General features: G+C 46.3%; 1 protein-coding gene across 1 annotated transcript; it reads right to left on the bottom strand.

Annotated features, from left to right (window-relative positions):
• Positions 1-3,944: 3,944 nt before the first annotated feature.
• iba57 (iron-sulfur cluster assembly factor IBA57) lies at positions 3,945-14,548 on the bottom strand. The gene is made up of 3 exons (XM_059640138.1): positions 14,177-14,548; positions 9,993-10,339; positions 3,945-7,207 (listed from the first exon to the last, which is right to left on the bottom strand). Exons 1-3 carry the CDS (start codon positions 14,476-14,478, stop codon positions 6,813-6,815), a joined length of 1,044 nt encoding a protein of 347 aa, XP_059496121.1. The 5' UTR covers positions 14,479-14,548; the 3' UTR covers positions 3,945-6,812.
• Positions 14,549-14,917: the final 369 nt, after the last annotated feature.

Raw genomic sequence — 14,917 nt, forward strand, 5'->3', positions numbered from 1 at the left:
TAGTCTTCCAGCACCTCACCTGTGGCTATCACAGGATGCAGTTTACAATTTACACAACCATCTACTCATTCAGTGTTACACGGTAACATATTTAATAAGTATAAAGTTTAGGGGCACAATGATCTAGAAACTTCATTCAAACGGTTTCTCCTTTTTCACTATATCAAAGTCAAAAGTCTGTTGTACAACAGAATCCAAACAATCAAATAAATCATCTGTCCACTATTGTACTGTCTCCATTCAGCTGCTCCCTGATAAAACAATTTCAATTAAATAATTTAAATAAATCAACAAATGTAAAGCTGACTCTTTATTGCATAGTTGTGCCAATTTTACTGTTTACTTCATGGGTCCACCAGAATAGGCCAGCCCCCTTTCACATTCACATGCAGTAGTGTGGTTCAGAATGTACAATAATTGAGAAACGAAGTGCTTGCATTTATATAAAAGTGTGGAGCTGGATGAACACAGCAGGCCAAGCAGCATCTCAGGAGCACAAAAGCTGATGTTTCGGGCCTAGACCCTTCATCAGAGAGGGGGATGGGGAGAGGGTTCTGGAATAAATAGGGAGAGAGGGGGAGGCGGACCGAAGATGGAGAGAAAAGAAGAGGTGGAGAGGAGAGTATGGGGGGGGTGGGGGGGGGGGAGGTAGGGAGGGGATAGGTAGGTCCAGGGAAGACGGACAGGTCAAGGAAGTGGGATGAGGTTAGGAGGTAGGAAATGGAGGTGCGGCTTGGGGCGGGAGGAAGAGGTTAGGAGGTAGGAAATGGAGGTGCGGCTTGGGGCGGGAGGAAGGGATGGGTGAGAGGAAGAACAGGTTAGGGAGGCAGAGACAGGCTGGGCTAGTTTTGGGATGCAGTGGGGGGAGGGGATGAGCTGGGCTGGTTGTGTGATGCAGCGGGGGGAGGGGATGAACTGGGCTGGTTTTGGGCTGCGGTGGGGGAAGGGGAGATGTTGAAGCTGGTGAAGTCCACATTGACACCATTGGGCTGCAGGGTTCCCAAGCGGAACATGAGTTGCTGTTCCTGCAACCTTCAGGTGGCATCCTTGTGGCACTGCAGGAGGCCCAAGATGGACATGTCATCTGAAGAATGGGAGGTGGAGTTAAAATGGTTCGTGACTGGGAGGTGCAGTTGTTTATTGCGAACCGAGCGGAGGTGTTCTGCAAAGCGGTCCCCAAGTCTCCGCTTGGTTTCCCCAATGTAGAGAAAGCCACACCAGGTACAATGGATACAGTATACCACATTGGCAGATGTGCAGGTGAACCCCTGCTTAATGTGGAAAGTCATCTTGGGACCTGGGATGGGGGTGAGGGAGGAGTTGTAGGGGCAAGTGTAGCACTTCCTGCGGTTGCAGGGGAAGGTGCCAGGTGTGGTGGGGTTGGAAGGCAGTGTGGAGCGAACAAGGGAGTCACAGAGAGAGTGGTCTCTCCGGAAGGCAGACAAGGGTGGGATGGAAACATGTCTTGGGTGGTGGGGTCAGATTGTGGACGACGGAAGTGTCGGAGGATGATGCGTTGTATCCGGAGGTTGGTGGGGTGGTGTGTGAGAACGAGGGGGATCCTCTTTGGGCGGTTGTGGCGGGGGCGGGGTGTGAGGGATGTGATGCGGGAGATGCGGTCAAGGGCGTTCTCAACCACTGCGGGGGAAAGTTGCGGTCCTTGAAGAACTTGGACATCTGGGATGTACGGGAGTGGAATGTCTTGTTGTGGGAGCAGATGTGGCGGAGGCGGAGGAATTGGGAATAGGGGATGGAATTTTTGCAGGAGGGTGGGTGGGAGGAGGTGTATTCTAGGTTGCTGTGGGTGTCGGTAGACTTGAAATGGACATCAGTTACTAGCTGGCTGCCTGAGATGGAGACTGAGAGGTCCAGGAGGTGAGGGATGTGTTGGAGATGGCCCAGGTGAACTTGAGGTTGGGGTGGAAGGTGTTGGTGAAATGGATGAACTGTTCGAGTTCCTCTGGGGAGCAAGAGGTGGTGCCGATACAGTCATCAATGTAACGCAGGAAGAGGTGGGGTTTGGGGCCTGTGTAGGTGCGGAAGAGGGACAGTTCCACATAACCTACAAAGAGGCAGGCATAGCTGGGGCCCATGCAGATGCCCATGGCCACCACCTTAGTCTGTAGGAAGTGGGAGGAATCGAAAAGAAGTTGTTGAGGGTGAGGACGAGTTCGGCTAGGCGGATGAGGGTGTCGGTGGAGGGGGACTGGTCGGGACACGAAGAAGTGGAGGGCCTTTAGGCCATCTGCATGAGGAATACAGGTGTATAGGGACTGGACGTCCATGGTGAAAATGAGATGTTGGGGGCCAGGGAATTGGAAGTTCTGGAGGGCATGGGTGGTGTCACAGACGTAGGTAGGGAGTTCCTGGACCAAACGGGAGAAAATGGAGTCCAGATAGGTGGAGATGAGTTCGGTGGGGCAGGAACAGGCTGAGACAATGGGTCGACCAGGGCAGGCAGTTTTGTGGATTTTGGGAAGGAGATAGAAACGGGCTGTGCGGGATTGGGGAACAATGAGGTTGGAGGCTGTGGGTGGGAGGTCCCCTGAGGTGATGAGGTCATGGATGGTGTTGGAGATGATGGTTTGGTGCTCGGGGGTGGGGTCATGATCAAGGGGGCGGCAGGAGGAGGTGTTGGAGAAGTGGCGTTTGGCCTCGGCGATGTAGAGGTCAGTGTGCCATACTACCACTGCGTCACCCTTGTCTGCAGGTTTGATGGTGAGGTTGGGGTTGGAGCGGAGGGAGATGAGGGCTGCCCATTCTGCAGGGGAGAGGTTGGAGTGGGTGGGAGGGGTGGAGAGGTTGAGGCGGTTAATGTCTCGACAGCAGTTGGAGATGAAGAGGTCGAGGGAGGGTAGGAGGCCTGGGGGTGGTGTCCAGGAGGAGGACTTGTGTTGGAGGAGGGTGAAGGGGTCAGTGGAGGGAGGGTTAGGCTCCCGGTTGAAGAGGTAAGCGTGGAGGGGAAGGCGGCGGAAAAACTGCTCTATGTCCAAACGTGACTGGTATTCGTTGATGTGTGGTTGTAGGGGGACAAAGGTGAGCCCCTTGCTTAGGACTGACCATTCGTCCTCAGTCAGTGGGAGGTCTGCGGGGATGGTGAAGATGAATCCCAAAACCAGCCCAGTTCGTCCCCTCCCCCAAATGCATCCCAAAACCAGCCCAGCCTGTCTCTGCCTCCCTAACCTGTTCTTCCTCTCACCCTCCCTAACCTGTTCTTCCTCTCACCCATCCCTTCCTCCCACCTCAAAGCGCACCTCCATTTCCTACCTACTAACCTCATCCCACCTCCTTGACCTGTCCATCTTCCCTGGACTGACCTATCCCCTCCCTACCTCCCCACCTATACTCTCCTCTCCACCTATCTTCTTTTCTCTCCATCTTCGGTCCGCCTCCCCCTCTCTCCCTATTTATTCCAGAACCCTCTCCCCATCCCCCTCTCTGATGAAGGGTCTAGGCCTGAAACGTCAGCTTTTGCGCTCTGGAGATGCTGCTTGGCCTGCTGTGTTCATCCAGCTCCACACTTTGTTATCTTGGATTCTCCAGCATCTGCAGTTCCCATTATCTCTGCTTGCATTTATATGACATCTTTCACATCTAGTTTGTGCACAGCAAGGTCCCATAATTATTAAAGTGTATTCTGCTTGGTTGAGTGAAGTACATTGATCAAGACCTCCTCCTATTCTGCAAATACATCTATGTAAGCAAGTATTGGTTTAAAAGTCTAAGCTGACTGACTTGTCAGTATTGAGTTGAAGTGACAGTCTAGATTATGTTTTCAAATCTGTCCTCATGCTGTTATTCATGACCGGTTGACTTGGAAAATACTGTAATACTAGTAACAAATAAACCCAAAATGATGCTTATTTACCTTACCATACATAAACTAGTGAACATCTTTATTAGGAGTAACTCGTAACTGCAAAAAACAACAATGAGGCATGAAATGTTTTTATGAAACATTTAATTCAGATTTTCCTTGACAATGAAATGTGCAACATTTTATCAGTTCTAATATTATACTTCAGTCAATACCCGTAGAGTAAATGTTAGATCTGGGAAATTGATAATGCCTATTTTTAACATTCACAGATGTTAAAACTGAAATAGTCTGGTTGTATTCTACAAAAGGCCAATTGCCTTGAAGGTGGCTGTGGTGGTAACTTGTATGTCTTGCCCTCATCTGAAGTTAACTTTAAAAATATGGGATCAAAGCAAACACAGTGCAGCATAGCGAAGTCCATTCAGCCCATATATTTATGGATCATCAATATGCACTGCATAGATGTATCAAATATTCACTTGCATGTTACATAAGGAAAGACACAGGAATGGGGGGGGGACGGTGGTGGCGATGGTTTATATAATCATCTGCTTCACACAAGGTCAAGTCTGGGCCATCATTATTCTGACGGCTACTATGTGATATTCCAGAATCAAATGTACAATACTCTCACATTCATGGAACAAATGTTTCTGAGATATCTGAAAGGTGAAGGGCACATAAATGACATCCAAGTATCAAATTGACCAACATTACCTCTGTGAATAAGTCACCAGGTTGGAGGAGGTAACAAAAAAAAACTGAAAATGCCAAAAATATTCAGCAGGTCTGACAGCAACAGAGAGAAACAGATTTAACATTTCAGGTCAATGGCCTTTTCACATGACTGGACAGAACTCAGCTGTTTCTCCGCCAGCTAGCCTTTTTAAGGGCAAAACAGTAATGCTACCAGCCTGGCATTGTAGCATATGATTGCTACTATCAATGTTTTCCAGCCACGTTGGGTGTGGCAGAGGAACAGAGAGGAAACAAGGGAAAAAAACTGGTATTGCAACTCAGGAAACTAATCAGGTCTGGAATCTGTTGCTTTCCATAAGCAGATAGGGAAAATGTGTCCAGTCACACCATTAGTGCATGCCTCAGTCAGCAACATTGTACATTAAATTTTCAAAATATCTTATGCTCAAATCAATTTGTATTTTTGGCATCTGGTTACTATCACTAAGAAATTCCAGGTACAGCAGAGTTAGGAAGGCAATTTCTGTTCCTTCATTCTATTTCATCAACGTGGTCAGACAATCTCACAAGACCAACATGATAGCATTTGTAATTCTTTTGGTTCCCAATTCATCCCAGTCAGACAGATTAATGACAGTCAAATTATAAACAAATTTATACAAACAAAAAATTGTTCAAATTACCCAAAGCTGATATACTAGTGCAGCAAGCAATTCAGAAAGGAAATTGTATGTTGGCCTTCAATGGCACAGAATTAGAATAGAGGAGTAAAGATTCTTGCTGCAATTGCATAGAATGCAGGTTGAACCAGAGCTGAGTGTTGTTTGAAGTTTTGGTTCCTTTACACAAGGAAGCATATACTCACCAAAAAGTATACGCGTTAAAGGTCTGGCAGACTAATTCCTAAAGAGGGTCTGTCTGTGTGGGGAGATTGCAGAAACTTGACTTGCTTCTATTCTCCAGTTTACAATAGGAGGAGATTGTTCTTGATGAATGAGTCAGCGTGTATCCAAGAGAAATGTTTTCTTATGGCTTGGGTTGGGGTTACAAACCAGGAGACCAAGTCACAGAATTAGCACAGGTACATTTAAGCCAAAAATGACAGCAATGTCTTCACTCAAGAGGTAATGAATCTTTGGAATTTTATGCCCCAGTGTGTTATGGGGTAGTCAATTAAATCTGTTCATAAAAAAGAGATGAATAAATTTCTGGATGTTAAAGGTATTTGGAGAAAGCGCAGGAAAAGGCATTGAGGTAGATAGTCAGCCATAATTTAAAATGGCAGAGCAGGCACAAGAGGTTAAATGGTCTACTCCTGGTCCCCTGTGGACTGGGTCAAGGCCAGAGGATTAGAGGCATTCCAGATTGACAAGTGTCGATACAGGGAAGTGAATGGTTGGGGGGGGGGTGAGGGTTGTGGTGGTGGAGGTGGTGGTGCTGGTGGCGGAGGTGGAACATCAAGATGGAGGTGTACTCTCTTAACAGTTTTAATTAAGAAAGCCAACCTTGCAGCCAGGCTACTACTTTGAAAAGCAAAACTCTTCTACAGGACAACCTGTGACTACTGCTGCGAACAGGAAGAGGACATTAAGTGTACTCGGAGGACAGACTCCTGGTCTGCATACAGAAGGGGGACTCCACACAGCTCAACTGGTTCCTACTACCACTGGGAACTGATAGGCTGACTGGACATGCCAGTTGAAGAACAGTGACTGGGACTTAGTGGCTATTAGTTAATATAGCCGTACCATTCCCTTCCCCTACAAAGCAGGATGGAATTAGAGAGCCAGCGCTGCTAACTTTAGCAACCACCTGCCTCTGTTCCCAAATGGGGCTTAAAATCAAGCCCTTGATCTTCAAGTTAAGTGGTCAGAGAACAAATAATGGAACAAAAATAATGATATTACAGAAACAACAAGTGAAAACTAGCAATATTAACTATCTATGTAATATTATGTGCAGTTATTCCATTCTTCACATCTTAATATCTTTCCATGGGTTAACACTTAAATTGCTCAAATTCTGATTGGTCAAATGGTTTCCTTAAGATTAAAACCAGTACATAGGAGGGATCAAATTAGATACCTACAGACAACTAAGTCATGTTTCTTTTAGACATTCATCCCAGCAAATTGCCAGGTGATTTGGATGAAAAGTCTTCCTAAAGAAGTCAGAAGATGAAACTGTAATAGTGGGTTAATGAAAGCTTTTTTGAGTTTTCACAAATCCAATTGTTTATTTAGGAAAATATTTTCCCACGAAATGTGGTTTTCAATACTAAAAATATTTTCTTTCATTTATTTTCATCACTTGGCCACCAATCTGGAACTGATGCCTTCAATAGGACCTGAGCATCGCCTTTTGTACGCAGGTGAAGTGGTTCATTCGCAAAGGCCAGTCGAACCAAGGCTAAGCCAACATCACCAGTGTAACTCCTGAGCCTTCCAGCCGATTTTCCAGATTCAGTCACAATCTGGGCCTTTTCAGGAAGACTGCCAGGCTGTAAGGGGTTGTCCAGTTGTATTGGCATCAATCTTTTCCTAATCACACCTGTGTAGTGAGTACGAGCTGTCAACTCTTGTCCAATATAACAGCCTTTCGTGAAACTGATCCCATTCATGTAAACTAGATTGGATTCCAGAGGTATTGCTTCTCCAGATGGAAGGTCCTTCACCCCTTCAGCAATTCCTTAAATAAAGAAAAGATTACCTACTATCCTTGATATAATTAAACTCAATTTTCATATACAATTCAAATAACTAATCATTTAATCATTTTCAGAGTTTAGCACCCTTTTGCCCAATGTTGTCAATGAAGTAAAATTTTAAAATAACACATACTATGGACCCCTTTTAGAGGGTTGTGTCTAGCTCCTTGAAGGCACTTGAAACTTTCAAAGGCAAATAAAATTCACTCCTTCACACACCTGACTGGTTCAGCTGTTGATTAAATATGCAGGAAAATGGGCCTAGGCCCAAACATGACACGCCTTCTGAAATTGTTGGATCAACGCTGAACCCACTTTACAAAGGAGATATTAGATAATAGATCAGCGAATGCCTGAGATCTTGCTTGTAGGACAGAGGTACAAGAAGTTTGACACAATGGCAAGGTGAACAGCCTAACTCACCATAAGTCGAATACATTGCCATTTGAACAGTGAATGCAACCCACCCAATTGTTACAATTACCTCAGTAAGTATAAAAGGATATTTTTGCCTTCGACAACAGTGCTGCTGCAGGTTCGCATTGTCATGTATCAGACTGACCCATCAATAACTGGTTAATCAAGGACTGAGATGTTAGCTCCTCCCTAAGGCATTGAGTGAGAGACAAGTGTATGGCAGAGCCCACTCTCCTAGAGGCAAATATCCCTTTTGCTGTAGATCCACCAAAATTGGTTCTGGATCTCACAGGTGGGCCAGGGAAGCCCTTCATGATCATCATGATTCTGTACCACAGCAGAAATACAGCGATGGGGCAACGCCCTTAACCGCGTCTCCCGCATTTCCCGCAACACATCCCTCACACCCCGCCCCCGCCACAACCACCCAAAGAGGATCCCCCTCGTTCTCTCACACCACCCCACCAACCTCCCGGATACAACGCATCATCCTCCGACACTTCCGCCATCTACAATCCGACCCCACCACCCAAGACATTTTTCCATCCCCACCCCTGTCTGCTTTCCGGAGAGACCACTCTCTCCGTGACTCCCTTGTTCACTCCACACTCCCCTCCAACCCCACCACACCCGGCACCTTCCCCTGCAACCGCAGGAAATGCTACACTTGCCCCCACACCTCCTCCCTCACCCCTATCCCAGGCCCCAAGATGACTTTCCACATTAAGCAGAGGTTCATCTGCACATCTGCCAATGTGGTATACTGTATCCATTGTACCCGGTGTGGCTTCCTCTACATTGGGGAAACCAAGCGGAGGATTGGGGACCGCTTTGCAGAACACCTCCGCTCCGTCCGCAACAAACAACTGCACCTCCCAGTCGCGAACCATTTCCACTCCCCCTCCCATTCTTTAGATGACATGTCCATCATGGGCCTCCTGCAGTGCCACAATGATGCCAGCCGAAGGTTGCAGGAACAGCAACTCATATTCCGCTTGGGAACCCTGCAGCCCAATGGTATCAATGTGGACTTCACCAGCTTCAAAATCTCCCCTTCCCCCACCGCATCCCAAAACCAGCCCAGTTCGTCCCCTCCCCCCACTGCACCACACAACCAGCCCAGCTCTTCCCCCCCACCCACTGCATCCCAAAACCAGTCCAACCTGTCTCTGCCTCCCTAACCTGTTCTTCCTCTCACCCATCCCTTCCTCCCACCCCAAGCCGCACCTCCATCTCCTACCTCCTAACCTCATCCCACCTCCTTGACCTGTCCGTCTTCCCTGGACTGACCTATCCCCTCCCTACCTCCCCACCTATACTCTCCTCTCCACCTATCTTCTTTTCTCTCCATCTTCGGTCCGACTCCCCCTCTCTCCCTATTTATTCCAGAACCCTCACCCCATCCCCCTCTCTGATGAAGGGTCTAGGCCCGAAACGTCAGCTTTTGTGCTCCTGAGATGCTGCTGGGCCTGCTGTGTTCATCCAGCCTCACATTTCGTTATCTTGGATTCTCCAGCATCTGCAGTTCCCAATATCAGAAATATAGCAAGGCCCAGAAATATAAAGAAACTACGGGGTACATGTGATGAGTCAAAGAAAGGGTGCTGCCCATGACTGGGATTCTACAGCCAGGGGGACAGAGTCTCAGAAAAAAAGGTTAGACCATTTTGGACTGAGATGAGGAATTTCTTCAGAGGGTGGCAAATCTTTGGTATTCTTTGCCCCAGAGCAAAGAATTGGGGAAGCTCAGTCATTGAGCATATTCAAGTCAAGCAATCAACAGACTTCTAGACATTAATCACATCAAGGACAATAGTGTTGAAGCAGAAGATATATGATTCAACATCATAGGTAGAATGGGCAGGATGGCCTACTCCTACAGTGCTAGTTAGTCTCTGAATCAGGAAGGTGGTCACAGGATCTTAGAGGGAGATGGGCTGCAACACAATGTATACAATAACAGACAAAATTAAATCTTCTCTACCAGTGAAACTTTGGATAATTTGGGGCTTTGAACAACCAGCCCAGAGTGAAGGGTGTAGGCCATCATCTGATGTGTTACATTGCTCTCAATCAAAAATCTGCTCATTCTTCAGGAATAGTTCCTGCTTACAAAGATAATTTTCTGAAAAATGCTAAATTTGCTTATTTGCCAATACATAACAGAAGTTGAATTGTATTTAGGAGCACATTGCTTCAGTTGTGTTACTCACTGTGGTGAAGGTACTAGTAACAGGCTTCAAAAGGTAAAACCATTTGTAGAATATTTTACATGGCAACCCCTCCGAGATATAAGGCATTGTGGAGTTTTAGGCCAGTTTCAGTTTGCAAGCTGTAAATACTCCTTACCTACTTGATACCGATATCTATGGTAGTCCTGGATATCTCCTAGATGACTGCCTGGGACAATAGCCAAAGGGTTGTCCATTTTGTTCAAAACTAATCGCCATCCCATGGCATCAGTTCTAGGATCAATGGTGCACACCACCACTTTCTTTGCATTTACTTCTAAAGCGCTGCCAGCTTTGGTTGACGGTGCAAATGAGAGCACTGACCATAGGGAAAGCTCCGGACAAGGGGATATCTTCATTTTCCTTCGAATTTTGTAAACTTTTAAATGCTTCTGAACAGCATCAAGTAATGTGGCATCACATTCCAGGAGAATAGCTGGCTCTTCGTTTTTGCTTTTGTGTAACCTGGCATTTAAAAGAGATAACAATAGCCACTGTGAAAGATCTAACGCGCCAATTTTACCAACAACTCGTAGTAAAATAATCCATTTTATCAACACAACTATTTGTATACCAAATTTCAAAACTCATTTAAAGATATTTTAAAGTGGATTTAAAATAAGATTTTAATCCTTAAATAGAAAGGCAAAACAATATGATTTTAAATAGGATAATACGGAGATCAATGGGGTAGGAGGGGTTCAGAAATGACAGCACAGGACGAATTACAATGCTATATAACATAATTTTCTGACAATATGCTGATGATACTGTAGGCTAATTGGCAAGGGTCCATATGCCAGTAGGCATCATAACTTTAGTTTATGCATATTTTTTGATACAGATGGAGCATTTTAAAAAGTACAATCAATTTTTTTTTGCTTTGGCAGAAAGAACAAAAAAGCAAAGTATCATGTAAATGGAGGATAACGAGTGTGGAATTCTAAGCTGAAGAGGGATCTAGGTTTTCAAGTGCACGAGTTACAAAAAGTTAGTTTACAGCTGCAACAACATAATCAAGGTGGTTAATGGAATGCTATCCTTTATTATGAGAACAATTGAATATAAAAATAAGGTTATGTTTAATTAAACAGGGCATTGGTGAGATCATAACCTGAATGCTGTGTGCAGATATGATGTCCTTTAAGGAACGGTGTAAATGTATTGAAGATGGTTCAGGTAAGGTTTATTAGATTGATAGGTGAAATGAATAAATTGTGTTCAGGATATATTAGACAAATTGCCTTGTTTCCCCTGGAGTTTAGAAGTGTGAAGGATACTCTTGTGGTGCAACACTAACATCCCCACACCTGGACTGAGAGGCCCAAGTTCAAGTCCCACCTGCTCCGGAGGTGTGCAATACGTCTGAACAGGTTGATTAGAAAAATAGATTTTAAAAAAATAGAAGAGTGAAGGATAATTTCATTGCACTATACAAGATCCTGAATTATCTCAACAATGTGGGCATGTGAAGGATGCTTTCTCTTATGGGTCAGTCCAGAACAAGGGAGAACCATTTTAAAATTCCTTTTAGGAAGGAAGTGAAGAGAGATTATTTCTGCAGAGGGTTGTGTGAAATCTCCGCCTCAGAAGGAGGCAGAGGTAGTCATTAAATATTATAAAGGTAGAGATTAATAGATTCCGGTTAGACAAGGGAAATTATGCGTTCAGGGTAGATGGGATTGTAGAATTCAAAACAAACAGATCAACACTGAATAGCAAAGCAGGCTTGAGCAGCAAAATGGTCTACTTCTGCTCCTATTTCATATGTTTGTATGACCTAATTTTAGTAAGTCACGTCACAAAATTCCTTGCTGAATAAACCAAGGCAATGACCGTTCCTAGATAATAAAATGTGAGGCTGGATGAACACAGCAGGCCAAGCAGCATCTCAGGAGCACAAAAGCTGACGTTTCGGGCCTAGACCCTTCATCAGAGAGGGGGATGGGGGGAGGGAACTGGAATAAATAGGGAGAGAGGGGGAGGCGGACCGAAGATGGAGAGTAAAGAAGATAGGTGGAGAGAGCGTAGGTGGGGAGGTAGGGAGGGGATAGGTCAGTCCAGGGAAGACGGACAGGTCAAGGAGGTGGGATGAGATTAGTAGGTAGCTGGGGGTGCGGCTTGGGGTGGGAGGAAGGGATGGGTGAGAGGAAGAACCAGTTAGGGAGGCAGAGACAGGTTGCTTGGGGACCGCTTTGCAGAACACCTCCGCTCAGTTCGCAACAAACAACTGCACCTCCCAGTCGCAAACCATTTCCACTCCCCCTCCCATTCTCTTGATGACATGTCCATCATGGGCCTCCTGCACTGCCACAATGATGCCACCCGAAGGTTGCAGGAACAGCAACTCATATTCCGCCTGGGAACCCTGCAGCCATATGGTATCAATGTGGACTTCACCAGTTTCAAAATCTCCCCTTCCCCTACTGCATCCCTAAACCAGCCCAGTTCATCCCCTCCCCCCACTGCACCACACAACCAGCCCAGCTCTTCCCCCCCACCCACTGCATCCCAAAACCAGTCCAACCTGTCTCTGCCTCCCTAACCGGTTCTTCCTCTCACCCATCCCTTCCTCCCACCCCAAGCCGCACCCCCAGCTACCTACTAACCTCATCCCACCTCCTTGACCTGTCCGTCTTCCCTGGACTGACCTATCCCCTCCCTACCTCCCCACCTACACTCTCTCCACCTATCTTCTTTACTCTCCATCTTCGGTCCGCCTCCCCCTCTCTCCCTATTTATTCCAGTTCCCTCCCCCCATTCCCCTCTCTGATGAAGGGTCTAGGCCCGAAACGTCAGCTTTTGAGTTCCTGAGCTGCTGCTTAGCCTGCTGTGTTCATCCAGCCTCACATTTTATTATCTTGGAATCTCCAGCATCTGCAGTTCCCATTATCAATGACCGTTCCTGTCTGTCACAAAAGTCTACTCATGGCCTGTCGTACTAACCTGCCGCACTAATAGGTGGTACAGTGTACATTAGAATTGTAATGATACAGCTGATAAGGAAGCCATTTGGCCTATTGTGTTAGTGAGTGCTCTTGGGTACAGCTATCCAAATAAAACCTTCTCTTGCCCCGTAACCCTGTAATTAGTTTCCCCTTCAATTTGCTACCAACAAATTTTCTTTTGAATCTTAGTCCTGCCTCTAATTCCATGACCCTTTTTGACACCATATGCCAGATCATAATTTATCAAACTGCTTTATGTTGGTTCTGTTTCGACTGCAAACTACCATCAATCTGTAATCCTCTAGTTGCTGATCCTGCTGCCACTGAAATATAAAAAAATTTCTTAATTGCCCTGAAGCGTAATCATTAAATTATCAGAAGGAATCAAATGATTCAGGTACACAATGTCGCATCTTATCGTCTTGATCAAAAATTGCAGCTAATATTCCTAAATCACCTCAGAAGCATACAACAGTGGTAAGACACTTTTCAAATTGGTAGGGAACACAGGTCTACTACATCTGGAACTGCCTAATTATTTGTCAAATTACAAGCAGGGCCTTTTTAAAATCAACTCTTACATAAAACTGAATTTCCCATACCATTTGCCTGTGGTAGGCAGTTGCCATTGCAAAGCATTGTCAGTAAAAGCAGTGCTATTTTGCAACAGAGGTTTTTAAACAGAGACGTGAACTGGAAGTAAGCAATGTATAGACGTTTTCACTATATCATGTTTTCAATTGATCTTTCATGGACAGATTGATTTAAAATGGCACTAAATTATTCATGAATTCAGAAAAATGTGGCACCAAGGACAAAACCGCCTGCTTGACTGGCACTACGTCCACAAGCATCCAGTCCCTCTACCAGCAACGTACAGCATTTACAAGTTGCAGGCATTCACCAAAGCTCCAAAGACAACACTGTCCAAACTCACGACCATTATCATCTGGAGGGACTGGAGCAGCAGGAATACCATCACCTATAAGATCCGCCCCAAGCCATTGACCATCCTGATTTGGAGATATAATGCAGTTCCTTCACTGTCACTGCGTCAAAATCCTGGAATTCCTTCCCTCATGACACTGTGGGTCAACTTCCAATACACGGATGTAGCGGTTCAAGAAGGCAACTCACAACCACCTTCCCAAGGGCAACTCGGGATGTGCAATAAATAAATGCAATTCTTTACGAAAGAAACGAACTTTACGAAATGCTGGCCCCAGTGAAGGACGATACTGCATATGCTGGAAATCTAAAAATAAAACTAAGTGCTGGAACCACTCAACAGAGATGCAGTGCTGATGGAGAGAAGAATCGTTGAGCATTTCAGATGCTGGCTTATCTGACTGACCTGTACAGAATCACATCGAATAATGTTCTCCCCTGCAAATTAAGCAGATGACAGTAAGTTGCCTCCTGACGCCCGCTCATCACATCCTCGACATCGTTGGTGATCAGACCCTGAAGGAAGGCGCCAGTATCCCGGCCCTGAAGCCGCAGCAGCTGCCGGTGACTCAGGCCATAGCAGCGGTACCGGCCTCCGGCCTCGTTGCTGACACTCCGGAAACATCTCCCCGCTGAGGGGGGCCCTCGATCGACCGCCCGTAGTTGCAGTAAAAACCCCGACGATCGGCAGCAGCGAAGCAGCAACATACCATCTACCTCAATGCTCACTACAGTTACAGTTCAAACCCCGAGTTGCCCGCCACCACCTTAGTAAACAGCAGCGCGGCGCCCGAACTCCTAAAACATCGCCCTCTACTGGGGAGCCTACGTGCGTCCATGACCTCCCAGGACATCGCCATCTGCCGGGGATACTAAGTGAGCGTACGCGACCTCCCCGTACGTCGCCCTCTGCTGGGGTTACTTAAGTGAGTGCAATTGACCTCCCAGGATATCGCCCGCCTCTGCTGAGGATAGTGAATGAGTGTCTGTGACCTCCCCATCTCCCGTCCGGACATCGCCATCTGCTGGAGATGCTGAGTAAGTGTCGGTGACCTCTCCGGCAAAGGAGGCTGAGTGCCTGTGACCTCCCCAGGATATAGCCCTCTGCAGGGGTGGTTGCGTGAGTGTCTGTGACCGTCAGGGCCTT

The sequence above is a fragment of the Stegostoma tigrinum genome, chromosome 2, assembly GCF_030684315.1.
Source record: "Stegostoma tigrinum isolate sSteTig4 chromosome 2, sSteTig4.hap1, whole genome shotgun sequence".
Classification (NCBI taxonomy): Eukaryota; Metazoa; Chordata; class Chondrichthyes; order Orectolobiformes; family Stegostomatidae; genus Stegostoma; species Stegostoma tigrinum.

What these genes read in the sequence shown, in the direction of transcription:
- iba57 (XM_059640138.1), bottom strand. Translation starts at nt 14,478, where the DNA reads ATGTTGCTGCTTCGCTGCTGCCGATCGTCGGGGTTTTTACTGCAACTA. An exon ending in TTCGATGTGATTCTGTACAG is followed by an intron (nt 10,340 to 14,176) that starts GTCAGTCAGATA and finishes TTTAAATGCCAG; the next exon opens with GTTACACAAAAGCAAAAACG. An exon ending in TAGATATCGGTATCAAGTAG is followed by an intron (nt 7,208 to 9,992) that starts GTAAGGAGTATT and finishes TCTTTATTTAAG; the next exon opens with GAATTGCTGAAGGGGTGAAG.